This window comes from Petaurus breviceps, unplaced genomic scaffold (assembly GCF_028583685.1).
Source record: "Petaurus breviceps papuanus isolate PSGF00001 unplaced genomic scaffold, PetGlider_PUasm1.0 90977, whole genome shotgun sequence".
Classification (NCBI taxonomy): domain Eukaryota; kingdom Metazoa; phylum Chordata; class Mammalia; order Diprotodontia; family Petauridae; genus Petaurus; species Petaurus breviceps.
The window spans coordinates 54,462,264-54,489,755 of NW_027187391.1; the positions used below are offsets into that span (position 1 = coordinate 54,462,264).

Genomic DNA, 27,492 nt, shown 5'->3' on the forward strand with positions numbered 1-27,492 from the left:
AGGTGTGGTGATTTTGTGACTTGTTTTGTTATTTGATAGGCTCAAAATCCATGTACATAAATTGTTAAATGACAAATCTGCACAGGGACCATGGGAAGGGTGTCTACACTGGAAATATTAAACAAGCTGATTCAGCCTTAAATCATTATAGCTTATTCTTGTATGGCAGGCATTCTTAACCTAGGGTCTGTGGACTTATTAAAAATTTTTTTTTGATAACTATATTTCAGTAAAAATGGTTTCTTTTTAATCAGTTATAGCCAATGTGTTTCATTTTATGTATTTAAAAACATTATTCTAAGAAGAGGTTCATAGATTTTTACCAGACTACCAAGGAACCCTTTGACACAAAAAAGTTAAGAACCCCTACTCTATGGGAAGTCCATTATCACTGTTATAATAGTCTGGCTGTTAGAAATAAAATACATTCACACCTCTGAAAGTGAACCACTTTCTCTGTGTGTGGTCTTTGATATGATTTAGATTTTAAATCCTCAGGGCAGAAGCTGAACTGTCTTTGTAATATATCTATTTATCTGTCTGTCTGTTTCTCCTTGCACAGGATGCTCAACAAATACTGTTAACTTCATGAAAGTATTTTATAAAAGTATGCAGTGTAAATATATGGTTTATGTTGTGATTAGTAATTACAAAGATTGATGGTTTATGAACAACATAAGACATTCTTTGAATAGTACTTAAGAGACTAACATAGTCTTATTTTACCTTGCATATAGTTGTTTAATATATATTTATTGAATGAATGAATGAAATAGGTAACATATTCTCTACCCTCCTAGTAAAAATGACATTTGGGGGAGACTGAAGGGATAGCTTACTATGTGGAAACTTTTTCCTCTAATGCAGATTAGCAATTTGTATTTTTAAAGAGTTGCTTAAGAGTACTGAAAGAGAAATATATGTGCATTGACATGGCCTGGAGATTGCTAAGAAGTTAGGTGAAGATTTGCATGTGGGTAAGGTAAGGCAAAAAATCCTACGGGTTAGAACCTATGGTGCTTCAAGGGGACAAATCCAATTTTCTAGTAGGAAGGAAGTAGGAATGAAGTTTAGAGTGGAGTTTGCGTGTTCTAGAGGTGGAATAACTTTTTCCTGTCAAAACAGAAAACAAAGAGGTAAAAACATGGCAGTATTTATTGATTGTTAGGATTCCAGAAAAATAGTTATTGAGTTTTCTATGCTCTCAGAGTTAGTATGATTCCTTGAAATGATTTCCCTTTCTTTTCACTTTACTTGCATGAGAAAGGGCATGGGGAGATAAACATTATACAAGACTGTCTGAAGGTTAAAAAGAAAAACTAAGGACAACTTTTTAATTAGCCTCTCATGTAAGTAGAGTAGAACATTGATGACTAGGATGGGAATGAGTTGGCAGCTGAGAAAAGCTGGACAGAGTAGCTTTTAACACCAAACTGGACTAAAATCTTAGAGGTATTTAATAAATCCAGGAGATACTTGATTACAACAGAGTTCATGTGAACCAGAAAACATTCACATTGGGATGCCCACTGATTAAACATGATGATTATAATTATGAATTTATGGGAAAAGTATCAATTTAAGATATAAAAGTAATTTATACATCATTTTTCAACTTGTTGCTTTCTTAATATTGCATAATTTCAGCTGTTTTAAGCCATAATCTTATAAAATACTAGCTAAAACAAAGGAAAAATGTCATTATCTATACAGAGGTGTATGATATAATACAAAGAGCACCTAGCTTTGACATTTATTAACTATGTGACTTTGGCTCTCATTCTGCCACTCGGGGACTCAGTTTCTTCATCTGTAATTAGCAATAAAAACTTGCACAAGATAGTTTATTTGTTTGTTGTAAGATAAAGAGATTTCAAATTATTAAAAATTTTTATTTATAATTCAAATGAGAGGCAGCATGAGGTAAGGAATTGGATGCTGTATTTGGAGTCAGGAAACTTGGGTTCACATCATCTCTCAAATACTTAGTCATGTACTGATTGAAAGTTGTTTAGCCCATCAGGTAGATTGGGTCCATGTTGCATTCCTTAAATATCTGGCTATGGAATTACTATTTTATCCTATGGGGCAGAGGTATTTTACATACTGCCCCCTTTTTAAAAAAAAAACATACTCAGTGCTACCTTAGAAATCTACTTTCTTTAATCCTTTAACAGTTTTTTTTAATTCACATCTTTTCTTTTTAAATGATGCATCTTAAATTTAATAATTTATTATAAATTTGTGGTTTTTTCTCTGTATTGAAATTTTGACAATGCAATATTGCATCATGTAACTGTATAGTATCATATTGTAAACAAATCATTACACATACATATTCCTGCTGGTGCATGCTGGACTTCCTGACAATGTATGACACAATCAGCTGCCAATACTTGCTTGTTAAGACCTGTTAGCAGGATTTAACCTCTGATTATAACTTGAATTTTGTGTGTTTATTTGGAAAATAATTTAATCATTACAACTTTAACTGTGTTACACAACAGATGAAACATGTATGAATGGTTTTTCAAAATTTTCTTCTCTTCTTTCCTTATGCTTCCACTGCCCCCTTATTTTTATTCAATACCCTCCAGTTGCACATGAGGCTACTACCATCCCTCTGGATCGGTCCAGGGCTCCCTAGGGGGTGATATTGCCCACTTTGGGAACCTCTCCATGATAGGGGAAGGTTGAAGTTTCTTGAGAAGCAGAATGACATGAACAAAGTAGTGAAATGGAAAGATAAGTCTAGCAGCATATTCCTCACCAATCCTCATGCCATGCCTTTTTTGTCCTTACTTCTTTTCTATACAATTAATAAATGATCTTATGAAAGTTACTCTTTTGGAGAAAATAATATCCGTTGTTATCATGAGCATTTTCAACATTATTTTTCTCTGTCATATCTTTAACATTAATTATGAATTATTGTGAATATTTTACTTCCTGACATTTTATTGTAGCATATTATGAACTTGGTTCTTTAAAAAAAATTTCTCTTTGAATTCGAATTAGTTTTTAAAGTTTCCTTCAAAGCCCCAATTTTACAAATTTTGATTTCATTTAATATAATGATAAAAGGACTAAATTGAAGTTTTCAAAATCAATGAAGGGCAATTCATCAATGTATTTTAAATATGTAATAGTTGCAAATGATTTTGCTAGCTTTCTAAACATCCCAAAACACTTTACCTTAAATATAATCATGTGCTTTTAGATTTGTGTATCCTGTACTTGATAGTTTTTCTTCTAAAAAAAAAAAGAAAAGTGGATACTATCTTAGAAGAACATCTTTAAGAACTTCAGTTTTAATCCAGTGGTACTTTTATAAGGGAATCTTTTTGTTTGTTTCTTAAATTTCTCACCAGTGATGTGCTTAGAATTTATACAAGCATGTTGGGTTCAAGATTGTGCTATTGTTGAGTTTTCAAATTAAATGAAAGGTAATTCATAAATGTATTTAACAATATTTCATAGCTGCAAACCATTTTCCTGACTTTCCATAGTGCACAACCTCAAGTTAAGTATAGTAGGATGCTGATAGACTGAGCAAGCAGTGATATTGTTTTGATAAAAAGGAATTAAATATGTATGTCTAATTCTTTAGCGCTGTCCTTGAAATCATCATGTTGATCTGTGGGGGTATATCTTTATTCAGATTGGCCAGCTGGCTTTTAAGGGAGTGAAAAGACTCAACCGAATCCAGTCAATAGTATTTGAGACAGCCTACAACACAAATGAAAACATGCTGATTTGTGCACCCACTGGAGCTGGGAAGACTAACATTGCCATGCTTACAGTCTTGCATGAAATTCGACAACATGTTCAACAAGGTGTTATCAGAAAGGATGAGTTTAAGGTAAGAAATTAATGAGCCTAAGAATAACTTTTGAAATTGTAAGATAAAACCCATTATACAGTTATACACATTTTATGAAATGCAGAAGTTTTCAAGGATATTGTACTTGGCTGAAGTCACAGAAACAATGCCGCTTGATTTACTTCATTGAGATTAAGCCAGTCCCTGTGTTCTGAAAAATCTTATTACCCATGTGAAAAGCTATGAAAATACATTTTGCTTTGAAACAGAACCAATTTTCAAAGTGATGAGGCTGTATAAACAAAATCCATTGTCCTCTAAACAGCTACACACTTATCCAACAAAGAAAACTACTTTTCATATATCACTATTAAGATTTTTCACTTGAAGGGCCTAGAATCATATTTCACAATAAATTGTGATTTGTATTGGTTGCTGTGAAGCAAATGATGTTGTGGCTTTAGCTCATTTATCAAACTTGTGTCCTTTTCATACAGATAGTGTATGTTGCTCCAATGAAGGCTTTGGCAGCTGAAATGACAAATTACTTCAGCAAGCGTCTGGAGCCGTTGGGCATCACAGTGAAAGAGCTGACTGGTGACATGCAGTTGTCCAAAGGTGAAATCTTGCGAACACAGGTATGTTAAATTAATATGAATCTTTTTAAAAGAATGTGTTACTTTTTTATTGTATAAATGTGATGAAAAGAAAGGCCAATGTTGGTACCTATGGAATACATAAGGTAAGTCCTAAATGTATTAGTGCTTTTAAAAGTTTTTAATTCCTGTAATTTCCATTAGCTACATGAGACACCTCTCTCTCACTGTTTGTTTCTTTGTCCGTGCATACTCAAGCTGATATTTTGTCATACCCGTGAACATATTACCAAATTCCAAATATATGTGTCCAAGACACATTGTAATCTACAGTGACCAGTTCTGTTTTTATTATAATTTGCTTTTTCTTATTTTATTTGAAATAGTAAGAGAACAAGTTGTTAGTATGAGACCAGTAGAAATCCTCATCAGAAGAAGGAAATATATAGTTCTTTGGAAGGATCATACTTTTATCTTAAATAGTTTCCCATAGGCTTAACAGAAGCATTTCTATCCAAATAGTGAAAAATTTTCAAGGATTCATACTTTCATTCAAGAGAAATAGACGTGTATTAGAAGAAGTAGAAGATAAAACCTCACTTCATAGAGCTTCTGCCAGAGGTGGGGAATCTAAGGCCTTGAGGCCACATGTGATGTTCTAGGTTCTTGGGTGTGGTTTTTGACTGAGTCCAAGTTTTACAGAGCAAATCCTTTTATTAAAGGATTAATCTCATAGTATTCCTGTGGAGATTTTGGTGAGACATTAATTAGATGATGACATAATCAAATAATTTTCAGAACTGGACAGAAACAGAGTATTGTTAATGGTTCAGTGTCATTGTGGTAAGAAGCCTCCAGTGGAGTACCCGAGGGATCTGTGATTAGTTCTGTGCTAATATTTTCACCAGTGAATTTGATAGAGACATTGTTGGCATGCTCATCAAATTGCCAGATGAATAGACTGAAAAGGATACCTAATACCTTGGGTGATAACAATGTAGAAGAATCTTGATAGGGTAGAGGAGGAGTAGGCAAACTATGGCTGAGGGCCAAATCCTTCCTGAAGGCTGTTTTGTAGGCTACATTTCAAAATAAAGTTTTATGTATTTTAAAATGTAAAAACCAGGATTTGATACTCAGGCCAGTTTGCTAACTCTTAAGCTTAAAAATTGGCCTGGTCATAATAAGTTGAAGACATATGTACAGAAGATCAGCTTTACAAGTATAAAATGGTGGTTAGTTAGTAGTAGTCAGAATCTGGTCTGCAGGCCCCTGGGAATTACCAAAAGAGTCTCCATGAGGTTAAAACTAATAATACTACTAAAATGTTATTTGCCTATTAAAATAATCTTCTTTTTTCCAACTATGTGTTGGTGGGAAACCAGATTTTCTTTATATATTTCAGCTAAAACAATATTCTGAAACACATTGAATTGTGGTGGGGATGGGGAGGGGTGAGACATAAAGTCAAACTGGAAGCTGTAGAATTTTTTTCCTTAGCTCTTCAACTGTACCATAGAAAGTGTGCCAGACTGAGTTCTGATCAGGAAAACAAAACAAAAAAAAGTCCCAGTGAGTCATTTTCCAGGCCAGGGAAGCTTAGGAAGAAAGAGAAGTCTGTGGACACTGGAGAGCAGAAGGGGGCTAGGCAGGAGCATTGCACAAGTAACCTTCCAGTTCTAGAAGGAAGCATTCCAATACCCAGGATGTTTAAGGGGGCTGAACACTAGGGCAAGAAACACTTGGGGAGAAAGAGATCCCAGAGACCCCTATATCAACACTGGGAGTAAGAACGGATACAATTTAGCAGCTCTGTTGCCCATTACCCAGTCCTGGGTCAGAGTTCCAGGGTAGAGGGGAGTGGTTGAGATGAAACAAGGGCCTTCCCTTTGTAAGGAGCAAGGAACAGACCTCTCCCCAGACTATACTACTTTGGAAGTGCTGAAAACTTAATAGACTCTCAAACATGAAGGCAGTAGGACATAAAAGGGCAGAATATCATGCCAGGCATCCTTCTCCCATTTCCCCTCCTCACTCCTAGAAGTAAGCAGAGCCCAACACTGACATAAAGTCCAAAGTAATTTGGAAAAATGTGCAACCAAAAAAAAGAACCCAACTATAAAAAATTAATATGGCAACAGGGAAGCTCAGGACACAAACACAGAAGACAAATGACTTGAAAACATCTACAAAACAAAGCTGCAAGGAAAATTTCAAGTTAGACATAAGCCCAACAAGAATTCCTAGAAGAATTAAAGAAAATACTTTTTTAAAAGCACAATTTTTTTTTAAAAGTCAAATAAGATCATTAGAGGAATAATTCAGAAAACAAATGAGAGCAATGCAAAAAACATTGTAAAGAGAATTAACAGCTTGGTAAAAAATGATACAAAACCTCACTGAAGAGAATAAGTTTAAAAATTAAAATTAGCTAGGTAGAAGCTAATGACTCCATGAAACATCAAGAAACAATAAAACAAAGTCAAAAGACTGGGGGAAAAAGTATAAGAAAATATTAAGTATCTTAGAGAAAAAAACAACTGACCTGGAAAAAAGAATAAAGAAAAATAATTTAAGATCATTAGACTGTCTGAAAGCCACAAAAAAAAAAGAGCCTAGACATCCTATTTGAAGAAATTATAAAGGAAAACTGTCCAAAATCAGAGGGCAAAATAGAAATTAAAAGAATCCAACAGTTACCTTCTGAAAGAAAGAGTATAAAGGGGTCCTGAGACCAAAAAGTTTGAAAACTGGTCTAGATGAAAGCATTCAACACAGTGAAGAGCCTAAATAAAGTCTATGACATGAGAATCAGTTGAAAGAACTGGATATGTTTTGTATACAAAGAGATGACTGAGAAATGAATATTGCTGTTTTCAGTTATTAGACTTACGTGGAGGAAGAATTTGGGTTGTTCTGTTTTGCCTCACTGGCAGAACCTGGAGCAGTTGGTAGAAGTTGAAAAGAAGCATATTTAAGCTTGACAATTGTCGAGAGGGTTCCATAAGTGGAGTGGTCTGCCTAAAGTAGTAGTAGGTTCTTTGCAGTTATAGAAGTAGAAGTTGAATGAGTACTCCTTGAGAATGTTTGAGTGCATTTTCCTTCTTTTATGGATTGGACTACATGGCTACCAAGTCCTCTTCCAAATCTCAGTATCTGTGAGATATATCTGGTTTAATTTACAGAATGACAGAGACCAGTTTTGTAATTCCCATGATTACTCCAAAATGGGTTTTCCTGAATATTATGCTTTTTCACTTATTTTAAACTTTATAAATTTTATCTAAATTAGTAATTTTTGTTTATTTGTACTTAATGAGTTTGCATTTTTACATTTTGTGAATTCAAATGCTAACAAAGATTTAATGTATAAATTATATAAGGTTAATTAATTGTGCTTTAGATGAACCATTAATCAAGATCATAGTCAAATACATTAGAAAGAAATATTTATGTTTATTGTGCTAAGGTGGTTTGAATAAGTGCAAGGATGTCACCTGCTGGTGAATCAGACAAGCAGTTGGAAGGACAGAACTTCTACAATGCCATCCTAGTTGCTTATTTTTCATAAATTATAGATTAAATATATTTGTTAATGTGTAATCTGACAATACCCTTTTCTTCCCTTGAATATCTCTTGAACAAGACACTCTTAATGCTCTCCCTCCTTATCTGTACCTCCTGGATTCCCTGACTTTCTTGAAGTCCTAAATAAAATTCCACCTCCTACAGGAAGCCTTTCCCAGTCTCTCTTAATTCTAGTGCCTTCCCTCTGTTGATTATTTTCTGTTTTGCCTTTATATAGCTTGTCTGTACATAGTTCTTTTTTGCATCTTGTTTCTTCCCCATCGATATTCTCCTCCCTCACACTCCTTCCCAGCACTGTGAGCTCCTTGTAGTTAGGAACTGATTTTTTTACCTTTCTTTTTCTCCCCAGTGTTTAGCACAGTGCCTGGCATATAGTAGGCACTTAATAAATGTTTATTGACTGAACTTTGTGGTAAAAACATTATCACATTTGGATTTTTGAAATCTTCTGAAATCTAGTATTAGAAGTACCCAGGAGGAAAGGCTGGTCAGCAGTGTCATATGCTTCAGAGAGGTCATAAAAAGATAAGAACTGAGAAAAGATGGCAGGGTCATTGTTAAGTTTGACAAAAATGGTTTCAGTTGAGTGAGGAATCAAAGATACCAAAGACTTTGAGAACTTGGGAGACTAGAAGCATGGTGGTATCCTTGACAGAAAAGGAAAAATTAGATTTGGAGGATAAGACTGCCACAAGGTAATTGGGGTGGGATGGGAATGGAACTGGATATAGTTATGTTGTGGACTGGGGGTATCAAGAGGAGAGTGAGAAGGGAAGAGTGATTTACTCAACCATATCTACATAGTTTATGCAGGTGTGTGGGTCATCTTTGACAGCTAGGTAGCATAATCCTGGAAGGGAGAATTTGGAGTCAAAAAGACCTGAGTTCGAATCCTGATGCAGACACTAACTGTATGACCCTGGACTAGTTACCTTACCTCTGTTTCAGTTTCTTTTTTTTTTTTTTGGAAGGGCAATTGGGGTTAAGTGACTTGCCCATGGTCACACGGCTAGTAAGTGTTAAATGTTTGAGGCCCCATTTGAACTCAGGTACTCTTGATTCTAGGGCTGGTGCTCTATTCACTGCGCCACCTAGCCACCCTACCTCTGTTTCAGTTTCATCTGTAAAATGGAGATAATACTTGCCTTGGAAGAGTTGTTGGAAAGATCAAATATGTTAACACATGTAAAGCATTTTGCAAACTTTTAAGGCATTTATTAAATGCTAATTATCACTAATAAATTAAATGCTAATGAATGTTATAGCTTTAGGTTTTAATTAATTACACTTGGGAGGTGATACCTTAATAGAAGGGGGGAGTTTGTAATCTCTCATTGCCACGAAAGGCCAGAAATCTGGAGGAGTGGGAGAGTGTTAGATGATAATGGGTGGAGGATGGTAAATTGTGTTGGAGCCAAACCTGGAGATGATTATCATTTAGAGCTTAAGTACTTGGCATAGTGCCTAGTACATATGTAGTAGCTACTTAGCAAATGCTTGTTCATCCTTCTCATCTTTTGGTTGATCTTGTACCTCCTGAGTTCATCTCCTAGGCCTTTAATGGTATAGTCTCCTCATAGACTTAATGGTGCATTTTTCAAAGGCTTAGTCAAAGTAAGCTCTACCTATCACATCACCAGCAGAATCAAACCACTGCCATCATCTTGATGACTACCTTTCCTCAGTCTCTGATAGTGATAGTCCAGGAGCCCTGGGAATAGAAATATCCACTTGTGAAGCCAAGCACGAGCAGCTCTCCAGAGGACTGCTGCTGTGAATAACTTTTAAGGTTCTGATCACATAGTGTAGTGAATATTTATTCAGCAGTAAACTACAGCAAAATGTTCACAAAAATCAAAATACAACATTCACAAGAATATAACTTAACAACTTATCACTAAAGTGGCCACATAGTCTTAAAAGATATCATTCAGTAAGTCACAATCTGAATCAATCAATATAAAGAAAGCTTAATTTAATCACAGGTGAGGCTCAAAGGCACTTGAAGAGCTGAAACAAGGAACTAAGTACCATTTTGCTTATCATTACTAGACTACCAGCCTTACTAACAACTGACTCACACTGCCATAACTGAGGAAATAAATCACTGTGGAGAAGGAACATAACTTCCTTGCTATCATTAAGCATCAACCACTCATCAGTTATTCAGATAAATCCAAGAGCTCTGAGAATGACAGTGTCCCTCAAGCACTGTTTCCATCTTAGCCTCTATATGCATTGTGCTTGGAAATAATCTTTGTGGAGATGCCATTGAGCAGCTACTTCTGTTGATGCTGAAGTCAAAACTTGCCTTCTTACCAACTATAGCTAATGAAGACCTAGAAAAGAAAAGTTCTTGACACTAAAGTCTTTGGCACTCTCAGTTGGTTCCATATTAGAAACAGATATGGTTTTATTAACAGAAATGACATTAAAGCAGATATATTACCATCTATTTTGTCACTGCCCCCAAGGAACCTGGGACTTTTCCATCTGACCTATAACTGAAACTTCCATTACAATGTGAATGCCTTGAGAGCCAAGGTCTTTCCTACTTTTCTGTTTGTATCCCTAGCATGCAGCACAGTCCTTTGCATGTGGTAAGCACTTAATAAATGCTCATTTATGCATTAATTTATTCCCCTCTCGACCATTCATGTAAGCCAGTGAGCAAAGTCTGGCATAACTTGTTTTTGGTAAATCTGTACTGCTTCTTTCAGATCACCAATTCTTTTTTTAGATATCTACCATCTCTCTAGGTTTTGTTTGTGTTTTTTTTTTTTAACCTTTTCCCTTTTTTGAAAAGGAGCAATTGGGTCAACATTTGTCCTTCACTATTCCTGCAGCAGCTTCAGCATTCAGTCATTTAAAAAAAATATTGATGATGATTTAATCATCATACATTATCCTAGGGTTGTAGGTAATCTGTTTTTGGTCACTTTGAATTCATCAAGTTCAGACAAATCTTTTATTTACTTACCTTAGATTTTGACTTCTCATTAGCTGTATTTGTTCCATTTTGTGTAGCACTAAAATAAGGTGCCAAAACAGAGGAAATGGAAGCAAAATAGAAGTTGAGTTGTTCTGCCTTTTTCTGTCATCTGTTGTCATCATTCCATTCATTTGGAACAGCTGTTTGCTTTCCTTTTCTCTCTTTTCCTGCCATATTGCTTAAAGAACAAAACACCACAAGAAATCTTTCCTTTTTTTTTGTTGTCTGTGTCCTGTTCTATTTTTAAAGAACTTTAATTTTTAGGAAGTTATTGCTTATGTGATCACTTAATATGCCTCTCTGCAACTTCCAGACATGGGTCCTAATTTTGTCTTCCAGAGCAAATCAGAGCTAAACTCCTTACAGTTGTATTTTTTGGTGTGTATGCAAAAGACTGCTAATCCTTCCTTGCCCATTACTCAAATCAAAGTAAAATCAAGCAATTAAAAACAGATTTTCTATTATCTGTTGGTTTAGTATCTTTTGTTCTTTTAAAAAAAGATTTAGAGGAATCTTTCTAATGGTTTTCTTTTGTGTCTTAACATAATATCAATTACTATTTCTCATTAGCCTCCAAGCTGCTTGGGAGTAGGGCTCTTTTTTTACTTACCTTCTATAGTGATGATTACAATAATAGCTAATATTTATGTAGTGGTTACTATGTGCCAGGCACTGCCCTAAGTAATTTAGTAGTATCATCTCATATCTAGCAAAGTTCTTGAACATTTTCAGCTCTAAATGAATGCTTTTGAAGTGTGCTAAATAAATAGTAACTAACCTTTGTATGAAACTTTAAGATTTACTTATATCTTTTTTCACAAAAAATGTTGAGGTAGGTTGACTTAGTAAAGATAAGTTATTATCTAAAGATTGCATAGCTGATTTCAGAGCTGGAATATAAACCTAGGTTTTTAAAATAACTTGTAATACTCTTTGTATTTTAGCATACTACTTAAACTTTCTAGAATATACACTAATTGTAGAGAATGTATGTGTGTGTATACATATAAATGCATATATATATATATATTATATGTTTATTTTTCAGTCATTTTGTTTTTTTTTTCCAGTTATCTGACTCTTCATGACCCCAATTTGGAGCTTTTTTTGGCAAAGATACTGGAGTGGTTGGCTATTCCTTCTCCAGCTCATTTTACATATGAGGAAACTGAGGCAAACAAGGTTAAATGACTTGCCCAGGTCACATAGCTAAAAAGTGTTTGAGGCTACATTCGAACTCCTATATTCAAACAGGAATATGTCTTCCTGTCTCCAGGCCTGGCACTCTATCTCCTGCTCCACCTAGCTGCTCATTTATTGCATAATGACTTTTTAATGTAATGAAAGGAAGGTTTGTTAGGATGCATAAGTGATGAAAGACGACCCACATGTCTTTCTTTTGTATTTAGGAATCTGAGCTATGAGAAAATTGAATTCCAAAAGAATTAAGCATAAAGTTCATTGCTTTTTATCAATGTGTCAATGGTAGTTATAGTATTTTAAGAAAATCCTAGGTATACAGTATTATTTTTTCAGAGATTTTATGCTCAATATTTTTCTGTTTAAAAAGTTAACAGATTTGGATTATTTTAAACTAGTTGCTAGCTAAAAATATTACGATAAGGAATTAGTGCAAAATATATTCATACTTTTATATATTGTGAATATGTACAAAGTAAAAGCTGTACTTCAGATATTTAAAAGACAATCATAATAAAATACACTTATCCAGCTTGCTCAACTCATTCATTTGTTCAGTGAGCACTGTTCATAGGATATTATGACATGTACTGGGGATATTTTAATAACTTTATTTTTTTTAAATTAGTGTTATTATTTTTCCCAGTTACATGTGAAAACAATTTTTAACGTTTATTTTTAAAACTTTGAGTTTCAAATTCTCTCTATCCTTCTACCTCCTTTTCTGCCTCCCCCATTGAGAAGACAAGTAATTCTATATAGGTTATAAGATGTATAGACATGCAAAAACATTTCTATTGTGAAAGAAAACATAGACCAGGAAAAAAAAAACCTCAAGAAAAATAGAGTAAAAAAAGTATACTTCAATCTGTATTCAGACATCATCAATTCTTTCACTGGGGTGTGGACAGCATTTTTCATTGTAAGTTCTTCAGAGTTGTCTTGGATCATTGTATTGCCGAGAATAGCTAAGTCATTCACAGCTGATCATCTTACTATATTGTTGTTACTTTATACACAGTACATTTCACTTTACATAAGCTCATGTAAGTCTTTCCAAGTTTTGCTGAAATCTATCTGCTCATTGCTTTTTTTAAATTCTTGAACCCATAACTTTTAAAAATTTCAATCCAATTCTCTTTATTTTCACCCTTCTATCTATGACAGAAGTGATTCAGAAAATGGAAACACTAATTAAACAAAACAATGAACAGTGCATGTGACTCAAAGTCACTGTTGTTTCAGACTCTTTGTGACTCTTTGGGTTTTCTTGGCAAAGATTCTGGAGTGGCTTTGTATTTTCTTCTCCAGCTCATTTAAAAAAATTATTTTTAATTTTCAACATTCATTTCCACAAGATTTTGAGCTACAATTTTTCTCTTCCCATCTTTCCCCTACCCTCCACCCCCATAATAGCAAGCCTACTGAATACCCCTTCCCCCAATCTGTTCACTCTTATATCCTGCCCCTTTACCCCCCTAACTGTCTAGTAGGGCAAGATGGGTTTCTATACCCCAGTACCTATATATCTTATTTCCCAGTTGCATGTAAAAAAACAATTTTTAAACTTTTGTTTTTAAAAATTTGAGTTCCAGATCTTTTTACCTTCTTCCCTCCTCACACACCCCCACTGGGAAGATAAGCAATTCAATATAAATTGTACATGTGTAGTTACCCAAATAATTTCTATAGTAGTTATATTGTGAAAGACTAACTTTATTTTCCCTCCATCCTATCCTGCCCCCTACTTTTTCTGTTTTCTCCTTTGACACTAGCCCTTTTCAAAAATGTTTGCTTCTAACTACCCTCTCCCCCAATCTGCCCTCCTTCCTATCTTCCCCTCCTTTATCCCCTACCCCCCTATTTTTCTGTAGGATAAGATACCCAATTGAGTATGTATGGTATTCCCTCCTTAGACCAAATTCAGTGAGAATCAAGTTGTCCCATTCCCTTTCACCTTCCTGCTCTTCCCCTCCATTGTAACAGTTTTCTCTTGCCTCTTTTATGAGATAATTTTCCCTAATCTATCACTCCCTTTCTCCTCCCAATAAATTCCTCTCTCACCTCTTAATTTTATTTTTTAGATATCATCCCTTCATATTCAACTCATCCTGTGCCCTCTATGTATACATGAACATACAAATGCCTACACTCACATAAATATTTATATACACATATATCCTCCTATATATGTATACATACATATATATACATAAAACATACACACACACATGTTCCCTTCTTCTGTTCTCATACTGAGAAAAGTGTTATGAGTTACAATGATCGTTTTTCCATGTAGGAATGTAAATAGTTCAACTTTAATTAGTTTCTTATGATTTCTTCATCCTGTTTACTGTATCATGCTTCTCTTGCTTCTTGTATTTGAAAGTCAGATTTTCTGTTCAGTTCAGGTTTTTTCATCAAGAATTCTTGAAAGTCCTCTATTTCATTGAATAACCATATTTCCCCCTGTAGCATTATACACAGTTTTGCTGGTTAGGTGATTCTTGGTTTTAGTTCTAGTTCTTTTGACCTCAGGGATATCATATTCCAAGCCCTTCGATCCCTTAATGTAGAAGCTGTTAGGTCTTGTGTTATCTTGATTGTGTTTTCACGATACTCAAATTGTTTCTTCCTGACTGCTTGCAGTATTTTCTCCTTGACCTGGGAACTCTGGAGTTTGGCTATAATATTCCAAGGAGTTTTCTTTTTGGGATCTTTTTTCAAGAGATGATTGGTGAATCCTTTGAATTTCTGTTTTGCCCACTGGTTCTTGAACATCAGGGTAATTTTGTTTGGTAATTTCTTGAAAGATGGCATCTAGACTCTTTTTTTTTTTTTATCATGGCTTTCAGGTAGTCCAGTAATTTTTAAATTATTTCTCCTGGATCTATTTTCCAGGTCAGTGGTTTTTCCAATGAGATATTTCACATTGCCTTATATTTTTTCATTTGTTTGAATCTGTTTTATAGTATCTTGATTTCTCATAAAGTCATTAGCTTCCAATTGCTCCTGTCTAATTTTGAAGGAGTTATTCTCTTCAGTGACTTTTTGAAATTCCTTTTCCATCTGGAAAATTCCACTTTTTAAAGCATTCTGCTCCTCATTGGCTTTTTGGGCCTCTTTTGCCATTTGAATTAGTCTATTTTTTTTTTAAAGCAATCAGGGTTAAGTAACTTGCTCAAGGTTACACGGCCAGTTATTTCTGCATGTGGTACTGAGTATCAGAGGCTGGATTTGATTCAGGTTATCCCGTCACTGGAGCTGGTGCTCTTACTCGCTGAGCCACCTGGCCGCCCCGAATTAGTCTATTTTTTTAAGGTGTTATTTTCTTCAGTGTAGTTTTGGGTCTCCTTTAGCAGGCTGTTAACTCTTTTTTCATGATTTTCTTGCATCATTCTCATTTCTCTTCCCAATTTTTCCTCCACTTCTCTTACTTGAGTTTCAAAATCCTTCTTGAGCTCCTCCATGGCCTGTAATCAGTTCATATTTTTCTTGGAGGCTTTTAATACAAGGGTTCTGACTTCACTGTCTTCCTCCCGCTCCATTCCTTGATCCTTATTGTCCCCAAAAAAGGATTCTATGGTCTGTTTGTGCTTCTGTTGCTTGCTCATATTGGCAGCCAGTTACTTGATTTTTGAGCTCTTTGCCATGATAGAACTCTGCTTCCAGAATGGAGAAAGCTATGGCCCAAATCACTGGGGTTTTTGCAGCTTCCAGAGCTATTAGATGGGTGCCCTTTCTATAGACCGCACACACTCTGGCTTACTGTTCACACACTCCAGAACCACCACTGAAGACCGTGATTGGAATCCAAGGGAGTAAAAGCAAGAGGGTTTACCCTCTGAATGGTCACTTGATTCCCCTACAATCTGCAGGCCAGGAATTCTGGAAGCAGCCACACGGCAGCGGCTGCAGCCACCAGGAAGCAGCTGCAGCCACCATGCCTCCTCTACTTCTTGCCCCATGTAGCAGCTGGACTGTGCTCCCCCTACTTCCAACAAAGTTCCACGCTGACCTTTTACTTTTTCTTTGGTATTTGTGGATTGAGAAGTCTGGAAACTGCGACAGCTGCTGGTGATTTACTCTTGTGAAGTCTGCTCCAGCTGCTGCTGGTCAGGGGCCACCGTGGGGCTAAACACGCGGCTCAGTCGGGACTGCACTCAGCTCCAAGCTAGCTGCTGTGGACCCTTCCTGCCACCCTGTCAGGCTTCATTTGGCAGGAGATTTGTTTTTCTCTATCACTTTGTTAGTTCTGTAGCTCTAAAGTTTGTTTAGAGTCATTTTTTACATGTATTGGAGGAGGTAGAAGCCGGAGCAGCGCGCAAGTCCTGTTTCTACTATGTCCCCTGCTCATCCTTTGTTATAGCACAATAATATTCAATTACATTCATAAACCACAACTTGTTCAATCCATTCTCCAGTTGATGGGCATTCCCTCAATTTCTAATTCTTTACCACCACGAAGAAAGCTACTATAAATATTTTTGTACATGTGGGTCCTTTTCCCTTTTTTATGGTCTCTTTGGGGTATATACCTAGTAGTGGTATTATTGGATTAAAGGGTATGCACAGTCTTGTTGTTCTTTGGGCAGAGTTCCAAATTGTTCTCTAGAATGGTTGAATCAGTTCATAACTGCACCAGCAATGCATTAATGTCCCACTTTCCTCATATCCCCTCCACCATTTCTCATTTGCTTTTTCTGTACCATTAGCTGGTCTAATAGATATGAGGCAATACCTCAGAATTGTTTTAATTTGCATTTCTCCAATCAGTAGTGAGTTAGAGCATTTTTTTTCTATATGGCCATAGAGAGCTTTGATTATTTCATCTGAAAACTCTTCATATCATTTGATTATCATTTGGGAAATGGCTCTCATTCCTATAAATTTGACTCAATGCTCTATATGTTTGAGAAATGAATCTTTTACCAGAAAAACTTGTTTCAAAATTTTTTTTGACAGTTCCTGTTACTCAATATATTTCCCTCTGTCCTATTCCCCAACCCCTGTTTATTATATTCTCTCCTTTCACCCTGTTCCATCCTCAAAAGTATTTTGCTTCTGACTACCCCTCCCCTAATCTGCCTATCCTTCTGTCACCTCTCAACCCCCATCCCCTTTTCCTCCTACTTTCCTGTAGGATAATATAGATTTCTATCCCCATTTGAGTGTGTATGCTATCCCCTCTTTGAGCCAATTCTGATAAGAGGAAGGTTCACTTACCTCCTCAACTCCCCCATCTTCCCTTCCACTGTAGAAGCTTTTTCTTGCCTCTTTTATGTGAGACAGTTTACCCCATTCTCCCTTTTTCTTTCTCCCAGTATATTCCTCTCTCATCTCTTAATTTTATATTTTTAGGTATCATCCCTTCATATTCAACTCACACCTGTACCTATACTCCTGCTATAGACACACTATAGACACACCTGTGTCTATACTCCTGCTCTAATAATGAGAAACCTCCTATGAGTTACAAGTATCATCTTCCCATGTAGGAATGTAAACAGTTTAACTTTATTAAGGCTCTTATGATTTCCCTTCCTGTTTACCTTTTTTATGCTTTACTTGAGTCTTGTTTTTGTAAGTCAAAAATTTCCATTCAGCTCTTGGTCATTTCATCAAGAATGCTTGACAGCCCTCTGTTTCATTGATTGTCCATTTTTTTTTTCTTCTGAAGGATTATACTACATTTTGCTGGGCAGGTTATTCTTGGTTGTAATTTAGCTCCTTTGCCCTTCAGAATATCATATTCCAAGCCCTTTTTTTCTTTAATGTAGAAGCTGCTAAATATTTTGTTAATCCTGACTGTGACTTTTTGATAATTAAATTATTTCTTTCTGGCTACTTGCAATTTTCTCTTTGACCTGGGAACTCTGGAATTTGGCTATAATATTCCTAGCAGTTTTCATTTTGGGATTTCTTTTAGGAGGTGATTGATGGATTATTTTCACTTTTATTTTATGCTCTAGTTCTAGAAGGGTAGTTTTCCTTGATGATTTCTTGAAAAATGATGTCTATGCTCTTTTTTTGATCATGGCTTTCAAGTAGTCTAATAAATTTTAAATGATCTCTCCTGGATTTGTTTCCCAGGTCTGATATTTTTCCAGTGAGATATTTCACATTGTCTTCTACTTTTTTGTTCTTTTGGTTTTTATTGTTTCTTATTTTCTCATAAAGTCATTAGTTTACATTTGCTCCATTCTAATTTTTAAGACTTTATTTTCTTCAGTGAGCTTTTTTGACCCTGTTTCCATTGGGCAAAATCTAAGGCATTCTTCTCCTCATTGACTTTTTGAACCTCTTTCACCATTGGGTCAAGTCTGTTTTTTAAGGTGTTATTTTCTTTAGTATTTTGGGTGGGTCTCCTTTTCCAAGCTGTTGACTAGTTTTTCATGATTTTCTCACATCATTCTCATTTCTCTTCCTAATTTTTCATCTATCTCTCTCTCTTACTTGATTTTCAAAATCAAGTTCTTTCATCTGGTTCCTTCCCATCTTCTTCTAAATTATTTTGTATATGTCTATATATGTATACATCTCCCTCAATGGAATATAAATTCCTTGAGAGAAGACATTGCTTCATTATGTCTGGGAACCCCAATTGCCTAGTAATGCCTGTTTGGCACATAGTAGGTAGTTAATAAATGTTTGTTCATTGATATGTATTCTTTGGTATATCCAGTAATCTTCTGGTAAATATTTAACAACTAGCTCTCTGGGAGGAAAAATCTACATATGACATCTTTTTAATTGTCATCTATACTGTTAAACTTAGATAATCAACAAAACAACAATTCAATCCTTGATTTATCGCTACTTTTGATTCCCAAGGAATAAATGCTCACACTGAAAATTTTTAATAATTAGCTTTTGTGAGCGGGTTCCAGCATACCCCTGGATGTATCTTTGGTTTCATTAGTGTGGATACTCCTTCCAGTGCTGCAGGTTATAGCCCAACTATACTTTCTTATCCTGTAGGTCTCTTGATGGTACATTACCATTGCTTCTCTGCAGAGATATAACCAGCATTCTGGGTACCTTTATTTCTCTTCAAATTGTATGTTTATCAGGCTGCCCAGGGGTATGTAGCTCTTGTTACATAATCAACCTTCTTTATTTTCCAGTCATACTTAATTCTGAAAATACTCTTTATGTGACTTTCCTAAATTTTTTGCTGTGTTACAACCTACTCTTGCCTACTTTCTTCCTGTGAATTAACCTAGCTTATAAATTTAATTTTTTGAAGATAGCCTTAGTGCATTATCAGGAAAAACATTGTTTAAAAAAAAAAGATGGGCCTTCGTTCAGGGAGATGCTGGCTATCATAAAACTTGCAGTTTCCCAACATCAGGGTAGCCTTCCCTCCGCAAGTTGTTCCATTCTTGGCCCAGATCTTTATCCATGTACGTTGATGGACAGGTTCTCAAGATTGTTCAACTGAATTTCTCGTGTTTGGAAATAGTGTAATGGTAATGTAATTTGACCCCTTTGTATTGGCAAGTAAGCAGGTTCTTAGCACTTAGTAACTAATTAAACCTCTGTGAAAGAAACAGAAGGTATGAACCCCTGTTCCTTATGTAACAGGAAGGGGTTGGCTGAAACAGGAAGCTAGTGCTGTGTGCATATAAGAAAAGCCCCAGAAAGGCACAGTCAGAATTTCTTGGAGCACTGTGGAGGCAGAAGCAGCTGCTGGGAGGAGGCTGAAGAGGAGCCCAGGAGTCCAGGAGCCCTCTCCCCCCAGGCTGGATAAGGCAATTCTGATTTTTTGAACAAGCTGCAGAAGACTGAGGAAGCATGACCAGGATGCAGGGACTGTCTATTTGTGGCTTGGTTGAGCCTTGAATTCCCGGGAGCAGAAACTGTGAAGGATTTGAATGTGGAGCAGGACCTACCCAGAGAGCTGGACAAGGATCTGGGAACTGTCTGCCATTGAACCCAGGTGACAGTCTGGTGAATCTGGGTAGAATCTGGGACCAGGGAATCTGAGAACCGGTCCCAAGTCAAGATGATAAGACCTCTTCATGGGTACTGAGGAATAATGAAATTGTAGTTTACTAGTGACCTAGGGGTGGAGGGTTTGTGTATTCCCTAATGATTGTACTTAGTGATTAATGATACTTAGTAATTGATTGCTGAATAAGTAACTGATTGAGTTAATTTAGTGTGCCCCATGAGTGGAAGACTTTCACTATTGTACTTTGAGATGATTGTTCTTTGTTCCAAATATTGTGACCACTTTGGTGGAAACTATGTGGCCATTTTAATGATAAGCTGTTGTGAATATTATATTGTGATTTTCTTTGATAAGTTGTAATATTGTGAATGCTGTACCTTGATTCTCTGTGAATGTTTTGCTTTGATTTGTTATGGAATAAATAGGACCTTGAAAGCTGTTCACAGTAGCAGTCCTCTGGAAAGTTGCTTGTGCGTGGCATTACAAATGGGCATTCTTCATATAGTTGATTTGCTTTTTTTTTTTTTTTTAAGGGGGGGGGGGGAGGTAGGGCAGTTGGGGTTAAATGTCTTGCCCAAGCTTACACGGCTAGTAAGTGTTAAGTGTCTGAGGCTGGATTTGAAATCAGGTCCTCCTGACTCCAGGGCCAGTGCTCTATTCACTGCACCACCTAGCCACCCCATCATCTAGTTGATTTAATATATTTGGAGAGACAAGCTAAATGATATTGTAGGGACTCCTCCTGCCTTTCACTTCAGGTGTGACACAACCTCAGTCACACCCTTCCTCTAATACTCCCAAGCCTGCTGCTGCTTCTACTATTTCAGGATTTACACTGGGCAATAATCTCTGGGTTTTCAGGGTCAGGGATGGGGTAAATTAGAGCAGCTAGGGTTTACCCTGATATCTTGGCTCCCAGAAGTTCAAGTAGGTGATTTTTTTAAACATCCAGGTTGTGGGCTGATAGCCCCAGGAGAAGCTTCTGTGGCTGCTGTGGGCCCTGCACATTCTTTTACCCAGCTTTGACAGATCCTCTGTCCAGGGGTGAGAGGTCTGCAAATCGCCCTTGTGGTGGGTGAATCCGCTGGCTGGGGCTCGCTCTCGCTTTACTGTGGTCTGCTCTCAGGTCTGTGCTGGTGCAGCCCCCACGTGCTCCATGCTCCCCCTGCCCAGTCCTATGTGGACATTTTCCTGGACTGGGAATCTGCTCCTCTCTGTCTCCCAGTGGATTCCATCACTCTAAAATGTGTTCAGATTCATTTTTTAGAGGTTAGTGATTGTAATGTAATACCAAGCAAAGGCAACTTCCCTGGTTCAAAATACCAGCATAGGTACTCTCTATTTTATTCAGTAACAAACCCAGAACAGAGAAGATCAAAACATGACATCATTCAAAATACAGCATTTACTAAGTGTGATTAAATAATCTCCAAGTACTACCCCACCCCAGGATCTTCCAATCATTCAATCAATTACAAAGTCCCTGTTCTAAATACTACTCCATCCCTAGGCTATACCTTAATTAAGTCCACCACAAAACCCCTCTTCTCAAATGGAGATTAGTTTCCAAACATAGGTAAAGTACCTTCATTTGTCAATCACAGAGCACAATAAGGTCAAAAGTTCCCCACCCCCAGGATCACAATTGAATCTACCCCAGAGTTACATCAAGTTTAAACACAGCACTTAATACCCAAATGGAGGTCTTCATCTTGACAAGAGGCAAGTTCTCAGCAATCTTAGTTCCTGGGGAGACAAGGCTTAGCAAGGCCATAAGATACATTGCCAGTCCCTTCATGAATTTATCCTCTGTCTGTAGAACAGTCCTAAAACCCCTGAACACATTAGCAAAGCCCTCTCCCAGGATTTCTGTAAACATACAACAAGAAAATCCTTCTTCAGGGCTTCTGAACCAACAGAAAGGCTCCCAGACCCCTGCAACAACAGCACTGTCCCTCACCAGTGGACAGTATTCACTCTGTCTGCAGGACAGTCTCCAGACCCCTGCAACAACAGTACTGTCCCTCACCAGTGGACAGTATTCACTCTCTGTCTGCAGGACAGTCTCAGGCCTTCTTAGCGAACAGCCAGGTTCCAGGACTTCTTCAACAAAAGGACAGTCTTTCACCAGTGGACAAATCTGGCAAAATAACATCAAAACAGACAGACAAAGTACCAGCAAAACAGCCATGTCTCCTCAGTCCTTGGCAGCTCAGGGGGCAGGTCTCAAAAGTCCAGGGCAATTCAAAGCGGCCACCAGCAATCTCTTAGTCTCTCCCTCTCCACGAGGTGCTGCTTCCAAAAAGAACTTCCGCCTCTCTCTTGTGTCTCCAAATCTACGTCACCAGCTCCTCCCAATTCAGGACTTTCTTTTCACATCAACAAGCCCATCCCACAGGTGGGATTAACAAACTCTGGGTTTTAACACAATCAATTTGAAAACCAAGCCAATACAGGGGAATCTTTAATTGCCATTACTATCACAGTGATGGAATTCAGAGGAGTTCAGATGGGTTTCTGCTTCTATTCTGCCATCTTGTTCCACCCTCCACAAGTCCTAAGTGAGATTGTAAATCTCATTTGGGAAGTTTTTCAGTGATCCAGTTATATTTAGCACTCTGACTACTCTTATCTTGAGAACCTCATGATGTGTAAAAAATTCGTCTTCCACTTTGACACTGAATAAAGTTATCTCATATCTTTCACAGAATTAAGTATGGGAGTATTACGTAAGGGAGACACCTCATTTTAGGAGAATTTTTAAGGCAATTTTTTGTTCTACTAAATGAAATGCCGCAAAGAATAAGTACAGTGGATCGTGTATTTTTTGCATCTTTTTAGTAAGTTGTGTGACTATAAGATACACAAAACTATAGTTTGCTAAATCTTTCCTGTTACTTTCTCAATTTTTTCTTCAAAGATGCACTCAATGCACATATGTATTACCCTTATTTTTTTCATATAGGTAAGAAAGAAAGGGACATAGGACCTCAGTTATTAACATTCTTTTGAAATGATTATTGATTTGAAAACTCTCAGTAAATGATATGCAGAGAAATAAAAAGACAAAAATAAAATATTCTGTGCCCTGAAGGAACTACATTCCACTGGGTGTACAACACCTACACACAGAAAAACAAATATGAGGCAATTTTAGGAAGGACAGAGAGCACTAATAACTGGAGTGATTTGGAAAATTATTGACTTAAGATAAACAAGATAAACCTTGAATTGAGGTATTGGCTTTAAGAGGTAGAGGGAATTCGTTTTTGTTACTGAGGATAACCTCTGCAAAGGCATGGAGATGAGGGATAGAATTCTGAGTTCAGGAAACAAATAGCAATTTACTTTGTCGAAATGTAGAGTTTCTTGTAGCAGGTTAGTATGAAACAAATTTGGAAACAGAGGTTTAGAGTCCAGTCATGGAAACTTTCACATGCCTAGCACAGGAGTATGTATATAATAGAGAGCTCCTACAACTTTGAAAGTAGAGGCAACATGGTCAAACACATGCTCCAGATAGAGAAATTTAGCATTTCATTTGAGGAATGGATTCGAGGGGGGAAAATGCAACGTGAATTGGGAGACCAAATAGGAGAATATTGCAGCAGTAAGTCCATTTGAGATATGATGATGGTCCAAGGCAAGTGGTCTTATGACTGGTGAAAGGAATAAATGTGAAAGGATGTTGTATACTTTCTTCATAAAGCAGTTTGTCATGTCAACATAGAGATATCTTAGACCATAATGAAAAACGGTAACTCTATTCAATAACTCCAGCTATTTGGCAAATTATTATTTTTGTACAGATATTAGGCTCACTTTTTTTATCTGTTATCTTGCTAATGTTTGCTCCACTTTGATTTACCAGCCGTTTAACTTTGGAATTTGTAAGGTCATATATTTGAAGTTGTAAATGAATGTAGAGAGTATCCCTTCTAACTCCCTTATTTTACAGATGAGGAAAATAAGACTCAGAGAAACTAAATATCTTTTCTTAATATTGCCCAGGTAATAAGTATCAGAATAAGGATTGGAATTCTGTTAATGCTGTAATTGTTTGATAATGCAAGCAGAACATATCTTTGATACTGTTTTACAAGGTTTGGTTTTTCTATTTTGAAAATTATTTTTCTAATTTTATTTTCATGCTGATGATTCTCATTCATATTTAGACCTCAAGACTTGTTAATGTGGATTCTGTTGCAATTATATATATAAAAAAAGTAAACTACCTAAAATATGCAAACACTAATACCTAAAATATAAGCTAGAAAGTTTTGAAAAAATGAAGAAATGTTAAATGAAAAATGTTAGTTTGCAGAGTGATAGATGTATAATTAATTTAGCAGGTGAATTTAATAATTCCCCATAAACACAACTATTATTTTACATCATTGTGAAAGAACAATTTCTTACATTGCATAATGTTATTAATAAAAGTGATATGATCATACTCTTTTAAGGAATCTCATTTTATTAATAAATAAGCTAGAAAATACTTTGATCATCATAGAATCTCTAGTGTTAGCTATTGATTTTTTCTTTTATTTGTAAGGTTTAATGGCTATTGTAAAATACCTTAAAATGTTATAGACAAAATCCATATATAACCGTCGTATTTTCTTCTGTATCAAAAAGGCGTCATAAATTTAAAAACATAAAAGGCAGTCTTTATTGTTAATGTGAATGATTTGAGACCCTTTCCCGAACTATAATTTAAAGATACTCAGAAATCTAATTATCTTTGATTAAGTTCTAAAAATTTCAGAATCGCAGTTGGACCTGCTGAGTAGTATTCCTCTGCCGAGAGATGGTTCATTTGAATGGATTGCTTCATAAAAAAAAGCCTCTTCTATTAGGGTTTTTTTTCCTCCTTATTAAACTTGCTTAGCATTTTATTCCTAAAAGTTTTTTTTCCCAAAATATTTTAATTTTAAACTTAAATGCTAGAACTTAAATATACAATAAGAAAAGAAAAGAAACGTTATTAACTTAAATATTAAAACAAATTCAAAATGAGAAAAGGAAAAAAAAAGCATTGCCATATATATAGCAGAACGTAAGAGAGGATTCAAAATATACAGCAGTGAATTTCCATTTCAAGAAAGCCTGTATAATAAATACTGCACATTATGTTCAGAGATGTCTATCTTTGCTTCCTTTAAAATTTTCTTTTGTTCTCTGCTGTGCTTTTTTACTTTGTTCTTCTCCCCCCCTTCTTCTCTCTCCTTCCCCAAGAACTCTATACAATTAAGTACAGATATATACACTCAAATTTATACATACATATACACATAAACCTACATATATGTCCACACAAAGATATTTATATGTACACATACATACACATACATATAGTGAGATATCTATAATTATACTCATATGTGGACATATTCATATGCATTTATATAAGACTGTATTATATTTATTTGTCCTCTTTCTCTGAGGGTAGTAAGCTTCATAAGTCTGAGTCTTTCCATATTTTTCTAAGTCCACCAGCTCATCATTTCCTATACCACAGAAATATTTCAACCCTATACTCAAATTACTTTAAATAGTCTAAAACAATATCGATATGACTCACATATAGTGTAGTTTCCCTATTTTTCTCTTTTGATTAAATCTATTTAACTTTGTCTGAGATAATGATTACTGCTTTTTTTCCCTAATAAATTCTATTCTTGATCTTTCTTTTATGTTTGTGTGTATTTCTTATTTCTCTGTCCCTGCTGATTCCTCTACTTTACTTCTATTTACTGCTATCTTCTCCTCCTATATCACTTAACGTACCCACATTCCAAGGATCCCTCCCTTGTCCTCCCAGGCTGCTTAACATTTTCTGATCTATTTTGTGTCACTCATTTCCTATGGATATAAATTAGTGTACAATTGTAAAGAAATTTAAAATATTATTATTGAAGATATTTTATACATCCTTATATATCCTTATGTATTTATCATATAAATCCTTTACATTTATTATAATGACAACTTTTTAAAATTGACTTAGGAAAAGCTTCATAGTTTTATTTTTGTGATTTCTGAATAATAAATAAATTGTACTTTTTCCAGGAAGTGAAAACATATATAAATTTTTTTAAACTATTGTTTCCCTGTGGCATTGATGAGATAAACAGAATAAGATCATCATCCTTCTGTTTTCATCTTGAGTTTTCTCTGCTTTTTATTAAACTTCTGAAATGTATTTCCAGTAATTCACAAACCTATTTGATACTGTACTTTGAACCTTCAAAAATAAAATTTTTGTATCATATCCTGTGTTATATGATAATATGAACTGTGGTTATCCCTTCTACTTTGCAGCTTTCCCCATTACAGTTTCAGTATATTGCAGGTCAGCATAAAAAATTAAATGGGAATTTTTGGGGAGTTTTGCCGAAGGTACAGACAACTCGTGAAGGCCAGAAGATGACACAGAACAAATTTAGAAAGTCAGAAATGCATAAAGTATATATACATACACATATACATATATATATAATATTGTATAATATCAACATATCTTATGTTTTAATGCCATAACTTCTCTTGTATGAAGGGAGGGCCAAAAAATTTTATGCGGATTTTCCAGATCAAAGGGGCGCTCTGTTCCTCCAAACCCCACAATGCAGAAGAGATAACTGTACTTTAGTTAAGAGACTTGAATGTTGCCCAAAGCCTTTTTTTTTTTGGCTTAAACATTCTGGGATTGATATTTTCTTTCATCTTAAAAGTCTAATCAGTTCCACAGGAATTACAGAAAGCCATGGAAAGGCTTTCTTTTTCTTTCCAGATCTTGAGTGCCATCTTTTAGCTTTTCCTTGTACTTTTTTTTCTTTTGCTATCCTCTTTAGGTAGTCTTATAAGCAATGGTATATAAATGAAAATGCTGGCAGTTAATGTCTTAAAATAGACTGAGACCAGTATCTGTTCTGTTTGATGCCTGAAATTATATAATTGCCAGTAAGCTGGTCTGCAGCCAGGAGGTCCTGTATTAAAATCCAGCCTTAGACACTTGACCCTTAGTATCTGTGTGACTGAGCAAATCACTTAATCCTAGTTACTGAGAGAGAGAGAGAGAGAGAGAGAGAGAGAGAGAGAGAGAGAGAGAGAAGCAATTCAGCAAAGCTAATTCTTAATTACATCAATTTAGTTTGACAGTATATAGACTGATCCATACCTTAAGTTACCCACTTCTGCAGAGAAGATAGGGGGATGCATTTGAAGCCAAATGTCGTAATTACATAGCAATCAGTTTGAGCTTTAATTTTTTTTAATATTTGCATTATTGTAATATTATTCTGCCTATTTTTTCACATGATTCCTAATTTGC

The 27,492-nt window shown here is 35.8% G+C and overlaps 1 protein-coding gene across 3 annotated transcripts in view; it reads left to right on the forward strand.

Annotated features, from left to right (window-relative positions):
* ASCC3 (activating signal cointegrator 1 complex subunit 3) overlaps nt 1-27,492 on the forward strand; it is a 373,754-nt gene that overhangs the window by 71,994 nt on the left and 274,268 nt on the right. For all 3 annotated transcript variants that reach the window (XM_069077160.1, XM_069077161.1, XM_069077162.1), the window contains exons 9-10: nt 3,662-3,862; nt 4,321-4,461. In XM_069077160.1, the coding sequence (XP_068933261.1) occupies nt 3,662-3,862; nt 4,321-4,461 (342 nt within the window). The remainder of the gene's footprint in view (nt 1-3,661; nt 3,863-4,320; nt 4,462-27,492) is intronic.